Source organism: Molothrus ater, chromosome 4, assembly GCF_012460135.2.
Source record: "Molothrus ater isolate BHLD 08-10-18 breed brown headed cowbird chromosome 4, BPBGC_Mater_1.1, whole genome shotgun sequence".
In the NCBI taxonomy this organism is placed as follows: domain Eukaryota; kingdom Metazoa; phylum Chordata; class Aves; order Passeriformes; family Icteridae; genus Molothrus; species Molothrus ater.
Window position 1 is genome coordinate 9,648,218 of NC_050481.2, and position 17,781 is coordinate 9,665,998.

General features: G+C 45.0%; 1 protein-coding gene across 3 annotated transcripts in view; it reads left to right on the forward strand.

Annotated features, from left to right (window-relative positions):
* The first annotated feature begins 1,795 nt into the window (after nt 1-1,795).
* Nucleotides 1,796-17,781, forward strand: part of LOC118686161 (bifunctional heparan sulfate N-deacetylase/N-sulfotransferase 4) — a 66,149-nt gene continuing 50,163 nt past the window's right edge. For 2 of the 3 annotated variants that reach the window (XM_036382207.1, XM_054514638.1), the window contains exons 1-2: nt 1,796-2,071; nt 15,209-16,446. In XM_036382207.1, the coding sequence (XP_036238100.1) occupies nt 15,466-16,446 (981 nt within the window). In that variant the 5' untranslated portion in view covers nt 1,796-2,071; nt 15,209-15,465. The remainder of the gene's footprint in view (nt 2,072-15,208; nt 16,447-17,781) is intronic. The other variant, XM_036382208.1, reaches the window with a different exon arrangement.

Below are 17,781 nucleotides of genomic sequence, written 5' to 3' on the forward strand. Positions count from 1 at the left end.
ATATCTGGATCAGCACAGCTGTCCCTCAGCCAAACCCTCCCTGCTCCACAGGCACCTCTGCAGTGCTCCAAGTGCAGCCCAGGAGCCAAGGGACAGCCGTACCAAGAGCAACAAACTGGTCTTTTTCACACCATCAGATAAGCAATGGAAGCTCTGGCACTTTTCAGACAACCTGCACCAGAAGATTTCCTCGTGTTGGGAAGAGACTCTGTAACTCAGTTTGGCTGTTTTAGTTTGCAGCCTGACCAAAGCTCTGGCCTTCACATAGAATGCAAGGAGGCACCTGCTCACCACCCAGCTGCAATGGGATCTCCATGCCCAGCATTCCCAACAGTCTTTGGAAAACAAATCCCAAATCCAGAGCTGGGCCATAGGTGCAAGGCATTTTTTAAAGATCTCTCAGCAAGTGCTTTGTAATTAGGAATTGCAGGAAATTACTCAGTGGTTTGAATCTTAATTTTCCCTCAGTTTCCAATTTAGCCAGAAGGAATCAATTAGTCCCCAGTTCAGAATCTCTACCATCTCTGAAACTTGGATATTCACAGAGAGCAAACAGCTCTTCATGTAGAAGGTCCCAGCTGAAGGATGTAAATGCTGAACTGCATGGAACACCATTTATTCACGCTGCTTTGGAAACACAAAAGGTTGAGCTGACCCTCCTATGATTCAAATCTGAGTTTACACAGCATCATTCATCATCTCAGATCGGTCTGTTTCCAGTCTCCTTGAACAAAACTGTTTTCATCCTCTCACATTTGCTGCACAGAACTGCTGAATTTCAATTCCAAGGTGTATTGTACAAAGAACAGTTTTGGAGTGAAAGATGTCAAGCTGGCAAAAATTGAAAATTAGATTGGAATGAAATCTAATTCTTTTAATATAGAAAGTGTTTAGTTTTGCCTCTGTAATATAATTTGAAGTCATGTAGCAATCATGTTTCTTGGCTGTGGAGGTTGGTTTTGTCTCCAGCTGGATGAAATGAAGGATTTAAATGAGAAATTATGCAACAAATAGGTGGAACTTGTGTCACATAGAACAAGAAAATACTTTTCATCTCCAGGCACTGAATATTGCTGGTGCCAGGGAATATTTGCTGGGTGACTCCTCCTTGATTTTGGTTGTGCACTTAAAACCCACCTTTTATTGTACCAGGTGATCTTATCAGACCTAACAAGAGTAGGAACCAAAAGCCTTCCAGTGCTGGATTTTGTTAAGCCTCTTTTTTAGTGCCTGGAGACAGGAGAAGTGATGGGGGGCACTGGGGGCACAAGCATCCTCCTGCCAGAAAAATGACTCTGCCAACTTTGCCTTGCTCCAAGGCTTTCCGCTGCAGGCTCCAGGTGTAAAACCAGAGCTGGAAGAGGCACTTCCCTCCCGCATTTGGGGCGGGCAGGAGGGGAGGTGGTCCAGCCGCACGATGACAGATGATGCAAATCCTCGCGGAGCGCGGAATCCATCGGGGCGGCGGAGAGGAACACAGCTCATCTCCGAACCAGCCTCCGCCGCGGCGTCCTCGCCGAGCATCCCCCCCCTCGGCCCGGAATGACATCAGAGCAGCTCCGAGTCCCTGCAAGTCTGCGGGCTGAGTAGCGGCAGGAATCGGCCGCTGCTGCCAATCGCAGCCCCGCGAAGCCGCCTCGCTGCTGCCGGAGATCCGCGGGAGCCGGAGGCTGGCTCCGGCACTCGGAGCGCGGCGCCGGCGGCAGGACCGCGAGCAGCGGCTCCTGGGCTGATCCCAGAGTTCTCGCAGCCTTTCTGCCGGAGCCTGGCGGCTCCCCGGCGTCATCCCCCCCGTGCCCAGGAAGGAAGCTGCATTTGGAACGCTGTGCTGAGCAGAGGTTTGAATCGTTCCAGCTGGCTGCTCGCTCTGAAAGGACAGGCTGCGTACAAATGAGATGTGATTGTGCCGGTGGAGTTCAGTGGCTGGGGCCGGAGCAAGAGGAGCCTTCCTGGGATGCTGCTGAGAGCTGCTGGCAACTGAGAACTCTGTCTGGTTCACCTGGAGCCCTGTGAAGAGCTTTGAATAGCAGGAGTCTCTTTGCTGCACACCAGGAAAGAAATTCTTCTCTAGGTAAGCTGTTCAGCTTCTCAACCTCTGCTTGTGGGCATACACTCACACCAGCACACGGGCAGTGCCTACACTCAGAGCAGGTACAAATACCCAGAGTGTGCCCAATGATCTGCCTGGAACCTCTGCACAGTGCTTCCAAAAGCTGCCTGGAGCCTGGCATCCCAAGGATTATTTGGAAGTTTGGGATGAGATAGTCTTTGCCATGCAAGTGCCCCTGATTCAAAGGGATCTTGTTCCCAAGGGGAACAGCTGTCGGCCTACATGCATGAAAGACCACAGAAGGGAGAGCACGGGAAGTTAGATGAGGGGGAAAAAAAGATACAATTGCTTCTTTAGTCTTCTCCACATCCTTTGCCTTTTTTGCTACCATCCAGTAAAGTCCAGCAGAACTACTGGACTAAAATGACCTGGTAGAAGCTTTCCAGGAGATACATTAAATCTGCACCAAAGTAAGAGTAATTGTACTGTGAGGAAGCCAAAACCTACAGATCTGCTCTCTTCCAGCACTTTGATAGCAAACTATATCTGTCTGAAACCTTTTTTTTTTAAACAGCATGATCATTTATAGAGTGGAAGCAAGGATTGTTAGAGGCAGTAAGAGCTAAACTGAAGGAATCAGTGTGGGCTCTTCAGATGCTCCAGAGCCCAGTCCAGCAGCAGCCCAGGGGTTTTATCCCACAGCTGGCACAGGGGCTCTAAGTCACGGCTGCTGGGTGCTCTAAGTCACTCCTTTCCTTTCACACACAGGAAAATGCTCAAAGGTGAAGAAGTCTCTTCCCACAAGCCCTGCACTGTCCTAACCACACATACCAACAAAACCCCACACTCAGGAAGTTCTCTTTTCCCCAGGGAATTTACCAGGTCATTTTTTACTAACTCCTGTTAGTAAAACATTAGTTTTCCACATTCTCATTCATATTGGCTGAAGCCTCCCTCCTTCCCTCTGTGTGAATCAATGCTGCAGAATCTGGCCTACCCCCTGTAGCAGGTTACTCCCCCTCTCCTAGCTGTGAATGCTCTCAGAGAACAAGATAAAAGATAAGTAATTCATTTTCACCCCATTTCTTGAGTAGCTTGAATCACGATCCACCTGCCATAAATGTTCAGCCTGTGCAAGGACAGCAGGATCTCCTTGTTCACGAAGTTTTAATAACTGGCAACATTTCCAGGTGGCTCCCTGTCTTGCCCCATCCTGTCTGTGCACTCTCCCCATGCACCTTTTCCCCTCCCTAAAGCTGCACTGCCTGCCTTGCTTTTGGGAATGCTGCTCTAAAGGAGGGGCTGGGGTGGGCTGTGAACTGCCAAGTCCATTTAACTAAGGAAATTCTTGGCTTTGAGTTCCCTCCTGAATCTTATCAATCAGACCCTATGATCTGCTCAGCTGGGTTAGATGGTTCCTCATGCCACTGCTCTGTGCACAAGTTTACAGCTGTCTGTCAGGTTTTGTGCCATTTCCCCAGAACATGGCCTTTTTTGGATTCATAATAGATGCCTAATGTCTGAAAGCCTCAGAATTGAAAGCAGAGTATCTTCATGCCTTGTTGATACCACTCTCTTCTCCAAGGCTGGGGAAATGCTCCTCTAACTTGCCTTTTATGAGAGTAAATCAAATTCAAAGGGTTACATTTCAGCAGAGAACAGGATGCTTCAGTGACTGACCACTTGCACACACACACACACCACATACAAGTCCTTTTCAGCCTGAACACCCTATTAACTCACACTGTCAAGTTCTGCAAGTCCTATTAAAACTTTATGGGTGTTCAGAGGCTGTGATATCTGCTGTATCACTCTCTGTAATGGCCATGATCAGCCTTAGCACCGTGCAGGAATCATGAGCTGCTCTAGAGTTCAACTGCCATACTCACTATGAGCAGGATAAAAATATGCTAATAGTAAAGATGGGCTTTTTTAAGGTTGCAGTACAGGAATTATCCCAGCAGTGTAATGAGATACTTTAAGGAAAATGTGACCATATATTGCAAACCCATGGCAATACTGAGCACAGAAAATGCTGATGAGTTCCTATTAGTTCTGACTATGAGTTTTCAGTTAGATAAACAAAAAATTGCATTTAACTCTATGTCCCCAGAAAAAGATTCATCATTTCTCTACAAGCAGTAAAGGAAGCCATATCATGAACTTCTACCAAAAAAAAAAAAAAAAGTATCATTTCTGTTCCAAATCATCCTGATTTGCCCACAAACAATTTAACAATTTTGCTTTGACTGCCTCTATGACCATAAGGATGGCTGAGCTTTAGCTGCATGAATAATCTGCTGTTTGCTTCCATCAAGTGTTTGCTTTGCAAAGCTTCCATAATCCCAGAATCTAAGAATGGTTTGGGTTGGGAGGGACCTTAAAGAGTATCCAATCCCAACCCTCTTTCTGCAGCTCCATAGGTGCATCCAAGAAACTGCTTTCCATACCTGCACCATTGGCTTTTCTGAACAAAGCAACCCCTGGGCTGAGAGCAGCAAGGCACTGAAGCCAGGGTCTGGATGGCTGAAGGAAAGGTTACCTTGGAATTGTGCAGGAAGCTGCACTTGGCCCAGCCTGGGGAGTCATTTCAGGAACAGGGCATTGAGCTTAGGGTGAGAGCCAAGGGCTCTCCACACTTCCCAAAGGGAGGGGAGCCTGGGTTGAAACCGTTTGCACATGTAAAGGAGCACAGTGTATGGGGGCAGCCCATCAGATCCCTTGTTCTCAGGCCTGGGATGCGGTTGAGGACCATTAGAGCAGGCAGAAGGGCTGGACTCTTGGGGAGAAGAAGGGTCTCTGCTGGAAATTGGGTGGAACATCAAAGAGTCCTGTCTCCCATGTTGAGATAGGCTGAAGAAGGCACGGCTCACAGCAACAAGTCTCTCTCTCCTATTGAGATGCTAAAGCAATGTCCCCCACCACAGTAAGCCACCCAGAAGAGTGCTAGATAGAAATTCAGAATCAATTCTCCATCTATGTCAACATTCAAATTAGAAAAGTTGAGCCATTAAAAGCATCAGGTGCTGGAAGAAAATGAAAATCATGCAAGTCAATCCTAAACATTTATTACAACCACTGTCTCTAATAATTACAATGGAATTGGAATTCCTACTGAAACTAACAGTTGCTATAGAAAAATAATAATATTTTACCTAAACAGCAATGCCAGCAGAATTACATGGCAACAGCACACCAGTGTAGAAACCATGTCAGTATTTGATGAGGAAAACGCATTGGCACCACAAGTCATGGATGGCCATTTGAACTCAATTCAAAAGGAACAGAGAAATATTAAAACCTATTCCCTTCCCTCTGGCTATAGAAGGGGTCACAGCTGCTCTCCCCAAGTGGAGGCAAAGGGAGCAAATTCATCCTCCCTCCTCTGCTGCAAGGATGGGTTTTACAGAGCCAGAGCAAACACAGAAGGAGAAGCCAGAGCAGGGTGGGCTTCCTCATGAGGAAGGAAGCACAAAGGAAGGGATTTCCCTCTTCCTCCTTGGATGCTGGTGGCTTAAGAACTCTCCTTACTAAACCTGGCCAAGGGGGATCAGGCTGATGCCCCACAGCTCCAGACTCTTACTAATGGCTGGGTTTTCATCTCCCACATGTAAATATCAGTACTAGGCACAAACAGCAGAGAGAATCATGTGGACAGGCTCTCCCATGAGCAGAGCTCTGCACAAAACCTCCCCTCCTGAAAGACTATCCACAGCTACTTATTACAGCCCACACTCTGCCAGGCTCCACTGAAAGGACTGAATTTAGTTTTTAGTGTATAAATAAGTGTCCTGATAAATAATTAATAGTAGCTGCTGGCTGTAAAAGAGGCGGCTGTTTGGAAGGTTAAGGCAGTCTGTCATGAAATATGCACCCATCTCCTCTGTGCTCTACTTCCAGGGGATGTTCCAGCCAACATCTTGTCCTTTTCCATGGGACCATATTGTGCAAGGAGGAGGCCAGAGTTCAAGTTCCAGACCCTCAGGGTATTCCTGAATTTAATCTCTCTCACTGGGGTATAGATCACACCCTAAAAGCACCAGAAGGGAGGGCAGCTGGTCAGTGATTCACAGAGAAATGTTTGGAAATGAGATAAAAATGCACTCTTCTAGGCTTCTAGGTAAGATACAGAAATTAGACTTATTGATCACATTTGATTTTAAAGCCCTCAGAGCTTCTCAGGGTTTTTTAATTTAAATCAAAAAAAAAAAAAAGCAGGGCCCGCTGCCTTGATATTTTGCCAGACTACCTGCACTCCATCGCCCTAAATAGCTGGTATAACTATAGGGCATTTTTAGTTATTACTACTCTGTAGACCTTATTTGGGGTGCAATTTTAAATGGCTCCACTATTCTGCCCCCTTAGTGTCCTGCCATTTAGAGCGGAACTATGCATCAGCGTCCTGGTGAATTAATCACCTACAGAAGGGCATGGTACCATTGTTTGTACCTCAAAAATCACAATTAAAGACTAAGAGAATTCTGGCATATCCAGCGTGCACACAGCAAGCAAAGTGAGCCATGCATGCCTCCAAACACCTGACAGGCTCCCATCAGACTAACTCCCCATCAGCCTTGGTGCAAGCTCCATGTGCCTGCATCAACCACAGGCAATCATTCCGCACACTCAGATTTTTAACTGAAGGACCTCCCAAAAGGCTTTCTCCCCCATGGAAAAACATATTTGTGTTCAGGCAGAAAATAAAGTCTCTACGTATATAGAGTTACCTAAACCTGAGCTTTATGGATTACAAGATATTGTGTCAAATGATGAGACACAATTTTCTCAGCCCCTTCCATAACCCAGAAAGCCAGGCTGGATTTCCTTGTCCATGATACGCCCTGGAGATTGTTTTTGAAAACCAAGTGGAGTTATACATTCAGCCCCCAGGAGAGGAGGACAGGGATGTAAAGACAATTCCAGCCTGATTCAGAGGCACTATGTTCAGAAAGACTGACAACCGTTTGGATTTTTTTTTATTCCACACTCTGCCCCTTCAACAATCAGTTAATGCCTCAGTAGTTCAATAAACAGAGATTTTTCATGAAAGCAAGAGGTTAATCAAAGCCTCTCTATTCCATCACAGAGCTCTAATGGCATTAGTTCTAGTTCCAGTCTCTGAGCTGAGCGTGACTCAACAAAAAAATCCCTTCAATTCCCAAGCAGGACCCTTATCCTACTAGTGTCATTTCCAAATTGAACTTTATCTAGACAAAACAAAGAATAGATCTTTCAAAAGGAAACATTTGTTTGTATTTTGAACCAAGAGCAAAACAGTATCTATAGGTCATAGATGACACACCAGAAATCTCCGCAGAGATCTTTCATTTGGCTGACAAAGTGGCTCCTCTCAGAGAAACCCCATAAAGCAGCGGCAGGAATAAACACAAAGGAATTTAACCAGGGTACAACAAAAAAGAAGAAACAGGAAGCAAGCACAGCAAATACATTTGCCTGCACATGAAAGCATGAATTTTGCACTGGCTTTCCCAAAAGCACACTTTGCAATATCCCTGCTATACACATCCAAACCAAACATAAATAATCTTAGAGCATTTTACAGCTAATGCCCATGTAAAGATAGAAAAGACTAGTATTCCCTCAACAAAGACAGGGAAAATGAAATACTGAAAAAAATCATTGGCCTCCAGAGGGCAAAGCATGATAGTGGCAGAGACAGAAATCAAAGGTTCTATTCCCTGCCTTACTTTTTCACCATAAAACATTTTTACTCTTGATAGGCAAACAGTACTTCTCCAGTCATTTCAAGGTAAGAATTTCAATTTGTGTTCATCATCTTGCATAAAACTTCCTCTGACTGTCTTGTCTGCAACACTTAAGTACATTAAAGGGAAAGTCTCTTGGATACTGTAGTATTTTTGTTACATGACCACATTTCTCTGTCTAGATTAGGTTTACTGACAGCAGTCATGTGTGCAGCCCTAAGTGGTCCCCACAAAAAAGCTGATCTTGCCTGTAAAGAACTGGTCCTAAGACTCAAAATTTTCTTGGAGGACTGCCTAGAACCTAGTGTAGAACCAAGACTAGGAAGAGACAGGAGAGATATTATAAACTTAAGTTGCCGCTCCCCAGTTGCCATGCAACAGAAGCAGTGCTAAATGCAAGTATTTATGAGCAAGGTGGAAGAGACTGAATTTTCCCCTTTAGAAGGTGTTTGGAAGTCCAAGAAGCACACACATACACAAAAAAAGTAGGCACACGTGGAGGGTCACCCTGGCTTCATTTACTCTCCTTGCTTCGTTTTGCTTGGAAGCCACTACTTGCCAAGCCCTGCCAGGTTGTCACCAGGACTGGGGGCTTGGATGATGCTCCAGCCCTCACATCTGCTCTGATCAGAGATTGGTGGGACCAAACTCTGTGTCTTCCTCTTTTTCTACCAAATCCTCTCAACAATAACCAAATCCTTCAGCCAGTGAGGACAAAGATAGGGATAGGGGACTCCAGCAGAAACTACTCAAAGAATAAAAAAGGGAAGCTGTTCTAATGAGAATCAATGTACACAGAGCTTGAAAACTGTCTCTGACTGGCTGGAACTGGGCTTGAGCAAACTCAGAATAAAGCCCTGTTTAAATTTCATGTGGCAAACGTGCTGTATGAGAGATTTAAGTACAAAGTCTTTGTTATCTGGGTTTAAATAGACTTCCTCTGCAGTAGCAATAGATCACTACTATGTGACAGCAGTAGTCCCTCTGAAATAAGTTAGTGGCCTCCTTTTAATTCCTAGCACAGATGTGACCACATCTGACTTGCTCACAAATAGTCCCTGTGACAGGATACAGACACCACAAAACATGTTATTCAGTGAAATATATTGGCATTGGTATAAGAGTGGACACATTTTAATTATCTCACATGGTGGCAAACATTTTTAGCTCCCAGAAAAGCAATAGGACAACAAAGTGTGGGAAACAATTAACTACTAAAAGAAAAAAAGCCATAAAGACCGAATAGTTCAGCTTCTAACAGGCTGTTCCAGAGCCTGGGACTATATCTCTTTTTTTTGGAAAAGTAAAGTTTTAGTAATCACTCATAAACCTATAATCCTTGGTAAATTTTCAAAATCAATACAGAAAATCTGCAGCTACTTGGTTCTAATAGAACTATAAGAAAGGTTTTTAGCAATTTTTTTTTAAATGGCTTAGCTTGTCTACCCAATCAAGCAACACATACAGAGTTTGGCTACTGCATTAATTGACTTTTAGGAGTCCTAGTTAGGCAACCATTCTACGCACAAATGTTGTGTCTCAGCTGAGTTCACAGCACAAATCATTCTCTTGGAACTGGATAGCTAATTGACAGCCTTAGGAAAGGGGAAAACAGTACCAGAATAGATGGACTACAATAAAACATCTGATACAGCGTCTCACAGAAGTTTTATTTGAAGAGTTAAATGAATTCAAATTGGCTTCCATTGGAGCATTAAACTATGAACTGAAAAGTGATGAAGAGCCATTAACCAAGCGAGAGCAGGAGATTTGCTGCATCAAGCAGGGCAATGTTTTGTGGGCTGCTTCAGAGCACCATGCAAAGCCTGCTTTTATTCACCTGTGCTTCCCTGGGCTGGGGCACTGACAGTGTGGTGATTCCACTGCCCTCTCCAGTAATTCCACCAGGAAAGCAAAGCAAGGACTCAATCCTGCAGGGCACACACATCTGATTGCAGCCCCAACTCCCTGCCCTGGCATTTTGGTTCTGTCATCGTGGCTTTGGCAGTAAGCTGCTGCCCTTCAGATCATCTCTCAACACCACCTTCTCAGCCTTTTGCTGTCCTACACACATCAAGAAACAGCTGCTGAAGGGCATCATGCAAGGGGCTGCTGTTTCCAGCTCAGCCACGGGGTGTCTGAGTGACCTTGGGAAAGCCAGGCTTGATCCCTTTAATGCTGTTTAGCTTTTTGAATTTTTGGTGAGTTACTGGTGAGACGTGGTAGATCTTAACACCATCACTCATGCTAGAGAGACATTCATTAGAAAATGCATTGAGAAGGTATATTTAAAATAATCATGAAATTAAGTCTGCCCTGAGAGTTAAGATGCTTTGCCTGTGACATCAAAATATCATGTGTATTGTGATAATTTTGGTACCACCACACAACATCTGGAGCTGCTCAGAGGGTGAGTGTGGTCACTAACACTTATCTGTTGGGATGATCACTAGACCCACTCTGTCAAAAAACAGAAAACACATATATAGGTTCTCTCTTCATGCATCGTTCTCCTCAGACTATACCTTAATTACTGATTTCTGGGAGCTTCCACACCTGACACTCCAGAGAAGGCATGAGTCAGAAATTCCTGAGGAAATATTGCAACTACTCGTTATGTTCAGAACTACCAACACATTAGAGACCCATAAATGGTTCCATTTGGAGGAGGCCTCACTGAAACATCCCAGATGGGATATTTATGGGATTTCTGGGTGGTCCAAATGACTGTGGGACTGCTGGAAGTTAATGGGTCACAAGAAGGAAGCGGTGAGGCTGAACATCAGGCAACACTCAGCACAAGGGTGGTCTGGCTCAGCCTTAAAACACATTTCTGCAAGGAGCTAAGCCACATGAAATGTCACATTTGGGCTGGGGAACCAAAGGATGTGCACAGGTGTGAGAAGATCCCTATGAGCAAAACTCATCTGCAAATCACCCTCCAACCACTGCTCCACCAGGGAGCCTTTTCACCACCTTCTGAAATCATCTGGAAAAGCTCAAAGCCAAAGAGAAATAGAAGTCAGAAGGGTCAAACAGCTCCCTTCCAAGTACTGTTTCATGCTAAAAAAAAAATCACACCAGCTTTCATCAAGTGCACAAGTTGAAGTATTTCAAACTCTTTGCTTTATATTCATTGATTATTGACTTCACCCTCTGGCATCATTTAGCTTTCTGAAATCACACAAGATTACGTGTGCAATATAGACTTGATCAAGCAGATGAAAACACCAAAAAATTGGGCATTTAACTTACACATGATTATGCATTGAAAAGAAACAAAAGAGGTGAAAGTACTGAGCAGCCTCTCCACTCAGAAATGATAAAATAAAAGTCAGAACTCTCCAGCCCTTATCAGCTCAGAAGCTGGCCTTATCCTGGGTAAGAAGAGTTTTCTAATACCTTGTGATGGGCTATGAGAAGCTGGTACTGACACCCCTCTCAGGCAAAGCCACATTTACAAACACAAAACACATTGCAGCTTGGTTAAGTTGGAAAAAAAAATTACTTCCAAAGAGGATGTAAGTTTTGTGAGCTCAGCCAAAAAATTTCCTGGAAACTTTGCTGAGAGAAAGAAAAGAAAAATGCTCTTTTTCTCCTTCCTCAGTGAACAGAAACCCTGAATTTTTGCAAATGGTCACCAGGAGTCATTTATCACTCAAATCAGGCTGCTTGTTTCTGTAATAAATGAGGAGTCCCATGCAAGGAGCAGCAAGGCAGCTGTCATAATTCATTGGGCTGGTAGTAAATGACAGTAGTCATACAAGCTTAGAAAGAAAAAGGAAAGGCTTTACATTAGGTTTTTAGCCTAAAGGGAAGTGTTATATATAGACAATAAAGACATTCTGACTTCTGATTTATGACAGAATAAGGAAGGGAAAGCTCTGGCCTGCCTCCAGGTCAATTGCTCCCAGCAGTGCACCATGATGCAGACAGGAGATTGGGAATGGCCACAGTGCTGTGGAACAACCAGGGTCCTGCTGCTCTGAACCCACTGCAGATGTCAAGCCCATTAGCTCCATCCTCAGGGTGAGCCAGCACAGCTGATGGCTTCATATCTATATTTCTACTTCCCACAAGCTCAAGGAGCTCAGAGATCCTCTGCCTACCATGATCAGAGGTAAGAGGAGCTCCCCCAGCCCACACACCAAGTGTGCTGGCTCAGGCACCGAGCTCTGGGGGAAGCTGTGCCCGTGGGAGCTGGCCCACGAGGAGCCAGCTTGAATTCCTGCTGCACAGCTACCACATGGCATTACCAGGGGGCTGCTTCTCCTGGCTGTCGTGCCATCAGTTTTAAATAGTCAAGTCCTAATCTCCCAATCAATCATCTTCAGAACAGCACGCTTTAGTCATCCATCAAACGCCTTTCTGCGGACAAGCAGGAAGTGTTATTTAGCAAGGAGACAGCAATTTTTAAACCTCCATTTTTCTTCAGCTGCCTGAATTAAAGAAAAATTAGAGTCCCTGCAGATGTGTCTGGCATCACAACAGAGCTGTACCACAGTGCTCTGCTCTTGCTGGGCCAAGGCCCCACATGGAGGAAATCAGCTGAATGGACAAGATCTATTGAAGGACCAGCCCTGGATGAGTGCAGCCTTGATTCCTCAACCAAATGTGCCCAGCTTTGGCCTTTACCTCCCTGGAGAATCAGTGGATGCTCATCAGTGACCACAGGAGCACAGGACCTCAAATACCAGTTACCAAAATGAAACTCCATAAGTAACACTAATTATGAAATATGGCCTATTTTCATGTTGCTCAAATTCATCTAGCACAGGAACTCTCCGAAGAGAGTTGAATTCTGAAGTGAATGTAAAGCTGTTGAACTTTCAGGAGGAGAGTTTCAAAGGCACAAATGGCACTTAACTTCCAATTATGCCTTGGAGAAAGTTCCACTAATGGCTAATTTAGCTGATTTATTTTCATAACCTTTAATTACCTCACACCATTCTTTTTTTTTACTGAACAGTATAATCAGTTCAACAGAGCAGTTGAAAAACAATGGGTAGACTAAAAAAGGTCTGTTCCAATGCCAGGTTTCCTTATGCAGGTTTAAATTCTTTATCAATTTTATGTAATTATACATCTCAAGAAATGGGAATACTTGCACTTAATTATAATGTCTACATACAACAGATAGTAGCTAACATGAAATCTGATTATTAATATTTTATCTCAATGAGATTTTACCAGTGTTATTGGGAGGAAATAATTAGGGATGAAGACCATAGTTTTGTTTTGACTAGTATAAAGTCAGGGGCTTCTCCTGTTTTAGTAACACAAGCTGTAATATTCGTGAAGTTTATTGTTTTGACAGCTTGCAATACCAGTACCCAGGAGATCCGGCAGGGCCAAACACTGAAGAAAAACCGTGCCATTTTAGGTCTTCTCACAAGCTATTCCCTTGTGCCACAGGTGGAGGCTGGAAGATTTGCAAAGCATTCAGGGTGATCCAGCGGCACATTTCTTCGAGCAGAACTCCTGGCTTTTATTTAATTTTAAACATGGGAGTCTTAATTAAGGTGTTTTACGTGCCCTGGGGATTTGCGAAGCCTTTTGGCGGGAGCGTGGCCGCAGGCAGGGCCGCGGAGCGAGGGGAGAGCCGGTGCTGCCTCGCAAAAGCAAGAAGCGATTGCCCTCTAGTGCCCAAAGCAAGCCGAGGATGCACAGCCCGGCGAGCGGGAGTTCAAGATTCTTTCCCAGTCACCTGCCTGTCTGGTGCTGACCGAACAGGCTTTTTGCAGTCACCTCTTTGTGGGGGACACATGACCCAGCCCTGGAGGCTGCCCCTCTCACGGAGAGCAGGAGTCCTGATCTGATAAAGCCCTGAGTGAGTCCTCAATGTCACCCAAACTCCAACACTGTCTTGCAGAGAATGCTTCACTTGATCCAGTGTTATCTTTTGAAGGAATCTTAATTGGAGGTTTAATAAGAAGTGAAATCCCAGCAGGCAGACAATTGTAGAACAAGGGAAGCACCAAAGCAGGGCAAATACTCTTAAGATTATCAGGACAACTTCAATTTCCTAATGGTAGCTGTGATTCCTCTTACATTTGTTCTCTCACACATAAGAAATGAGTAAATGCAGAAGAGGTTTCCTATTTCTGTCCCTACCTCACTCCCCTCTTCGCCAGTTGTGTGACACAACAGGATCACTTCTGGAACACCCCACAGTCCAGGGGTATCAATATCTCCTTCCAAGCTGCCAACTGAGGAAGGTAAATCAGATAAGAGCTTGAACCCGCCAGAGTCACAAATGGTCTCAGAAAACAAACTCGTTCTTTCTAAATGCTTCTTACAAGCATTTCCCAGGTTCAGGTACAAACCTTAGGATGAATGAATAGTTTTCAGAACACAAGTCAAAAGTGTAATCTGAGTTAATGGAAGAGGACACGTCAACTGGAAGGATCTGCCTGGAAAAAGCATTTCTTCCCAGCAGTTCCAAAATCGTTCCTTGTTTACTGTCTCACATTGTTCCAACAGACAAACAATATCAATAATTCACAAAGATGTTAATTCCTGCTTAAATCCATAGAGCAGCATGGGCTATTTATTTAGTTAGCTTTAACTGTCTCTGAGTCATGGGGTTTACTGTTACCAGTGGCAATTTCTCATGAACTTAGGCGGAATTGCACAAGGGCTTCAGAGCAATGAGGTTTAGGCACCCTATACTTCATGCACACAGGGGCAGACCAGAGGCTGAGGGCTTCAGCCAGAGGTGCCATGGACTAGCACACACAGCACCTACTTGCCCACCTAGCACTAAAACAGCTTCCTTGAGGTACATCTCCTGCTACACAGCACCTCCCATTGATCCCTGGGGGAGGCAGAGCCAAGCACAGCTGCACCCCACATTAGTAGCAGCCTGCTCATTCACTTGGAAAATCCCCACAGAATCTTTATAGTTCCTAAACCGGACCATGAACTCTGCTCGCTCCAATTGCAGAATGGAAACTGCAGAGAAAGCCCTACAAATCTCTCCTCAAGCTCCTGTCATGTCTTTCACTTTGGTCACATTAGTTTTCCAAGCCAACACAGAATTTATCCCTTATGCAGTTTGAATTTGATGCAGAATATGTTCCCAGATTTATCAAAGATTGACTTGGTCCAAATTTTGCCCCTAAAATCTTCCATTGTTCCCATCTGCAATAGCAATGATGCATTTTAGATAAGAAAAGCAGATAAGGAGATACACATCCTCAACAAGTTTTCTTCAAAGTTCATTTCTGTATCCTAAGAACACGGAGGAACTGTTTAATGCTGCTTATTTTAATGCACCAAGAAAGAAAGTGACACTGAGTGCTCCTTGAACTACTCAGGAACTTCCCTCTTTACTCACATTACCAATACCAATCACTGGCCTTATTAATGTGTGGTTTTAATTGCTTTATGGATTTTGTTTTACTTACTCTTCTTTTACTTCTTGTTGCAGATAATGTTAAGAGTCCTCTTCATTGATTATTGGCAGCTGCTGCTCTCTGAGAAAACCTCTGCCAATTTGTCTTTCCAGATCCTTTGACTTCCCGCTCCGACAGCCTTACAGCCTCCCCAAACACCCCATAAATGCACTGCAATGGTCACATGAACACCTTGGAAAGGGCACCTCTGCAACTCCTCATTCCCATGGCACATTAGGAGGCGCATCTGGAAGAGTGCTAAGTCCAGCAGGAGCTGGAAGCCCTGCCAAAGATGAATCTCATCGGGAAGCTCCGCAGAAGCTTCCGAATGCTGGTCATTCTCCTGGCCACCTTCTGCTTGGCAAGTATTGTCATCTCCGCCTATTTCCTCTACACTGGCTACAAGCAGGAAATGGCCCTCGTGGAAAGCACTGGGCAAGCAGAGTGCGAGGACCTCAAGCTTCTGCCCTACAGGTCTGCGGAGCTGAGAACACCTAAGCCAATTGATCCCTCTAGGACTGATCCCACTGTGCTCCTGTTTGTGGAAAGCCAGTACTCCCAGCTGGGGCAAGACATCATAGCCATCCTCGAGTCCAGCAAGTTTCAGTACCACATGGCCATTGCACCAGCCAAGGGGGACATTCCCCCTCTCACAGACAACGGGAGAGGGAAGTACACCATTGTTATATACGAGAATATTTTAAAGTACGTGTCCATGGACTCGTGGAATAGAGAGCTTCTGGAAAAATACTGTGTGGAATACAGTGTTAGCATAATTGGTTTTCATAAAGCCAACGAGAACAGCTCCCCCAGCAGCAGGCTGAAAGGGCTGCCCTTGCAGCTGTACAACAACGTGGCGCTGCGAGACTGCGTGGTGAACCCTCGCTCGCCCCTGCTGCGCATCACAAAAGCGCCCAGGCTGGAGCAGGGCCCCCTGCCTGGCCAGGACTGGACGGTGTTCCAGTTCAACCACTCCACCTACCAGCCCGTGCTGCTGGGCGAGCTGCAGCCAGCCAGGCCCACCCCGGCCTCGCTGCCCCGCGCTGCTCTCCATGCGACTGTCATCCAGGACCTGGGCCTGCACGATGGCATCCAGAGAGTCCTCTTTGGGAACAACCTGACCTTCTGGCTCCACAAGCTCATCTTCATCGACGCCATCTCCTTCCTGTCAGGGAAGAAGCTGATGCTGTCCTTGGAGAGGTACATTCTGGTGGACATTGATGACATCTTCGTGGGAAAGGAGGGGACGAGGATGAACATCAACGATGTGAAGGTAAGGCAAGAACTGGAGGCTACCATCCCAAACATGGGTGTGTGCTAATGGGGGTTTAAAAGGAGGCAAAGCTTGAAAAAACTGAGCAGCTCTTTTTCCTGGTAAGGGCTGGAAGTGCACAAGTGCAGTCAGCAGATACATAAACCACAGCCTGAGATTAAAAGCCATTTTTCCCATATACATGCAGAGAGATGCACTTATGGATGTGTACATGTGCACTTGCATACACATGTATGTTGCACATATATAATATCTTGCACATATATAATATCTTCTACAGGCCTGTTCTGTATTATTTCTCTCACTATTGCTGTCAAGTAGCCAGAACAGTACAAGACGGTTGCCTTTTAAAACCTCACCATCACTGCATTTACAAAACCCAAAAAGAGCAAAAGGAAAAAAAAGAGCCTGAAGAAGTCACAGCCCCAGCATGACTCCTAAGAGTTAGCAGGATAATTTTCATTACCAGACTAGCAGGTAAGCATTTAAAGTTACCAGTTACAGGGTGGAAGCACAGCATGCACTTGAGCAAGTGACATAACCATCTGACAGAGTGAAAGGCCCACAGACTACTCACTGGGGGCTCCTCCACACTTATTTTCTTGATTTGTTGTATCCAGGGACACCATTAAATTTGTTCAGGGTAATTCTCAAAGATGTGTGCAGCTTGGAAAGAATTGACAGAGCTCAGCAGCATGACAGTTAGTTCTTGTCATTTTCCACATGTGGGAATCATATTCAGACATTAATTGAATCCCTAAGCATGCACTATCACATTCTCCAGCCTTTATTCTGGAGGGTTTTTCCTGCAAATACCCAATACTTTCAGGAACAATAAGCAAGCCTTTTGTTTTTAAAAGCAGATTTCTTTTTAATTTCCAAACCCTTATTTCCATTTCTACAATTTCTATATTCATTTGCCTCTTCTCCAGACCATTGTGGTAGCCAAATACCCAGCAAGAGCAGTAGTCTCACATACAACTGAAACAATTTTGTACATCAGAACACTTGGGGTAATTGCATTAGCCACACCAGGTGTATGAATGCTCATCAGGGCTGATTCTGAGCACCAAGCATGTGGAGTGCCTAGTGCCTTAGAGATCTGAGCACTGTGCACAAGCCCAGCAATAAAGTGCTTTCTCTCTGGAAATACATGGGGAAATGCTCTGAGCAAGGGCTCGTACACAGGAGGAAATTCACTCCAAATGCACTTGTGAAACAAGTTTTTCAGCAATAGCTTCCTGCCTGCACCTTTTTGAGAGAGTCTTTCTGACATGGTTTGCTGCACTAAGGAAGCCTTAATGGTACTGTTCCACAGCAGTTCAAGAGCCCACA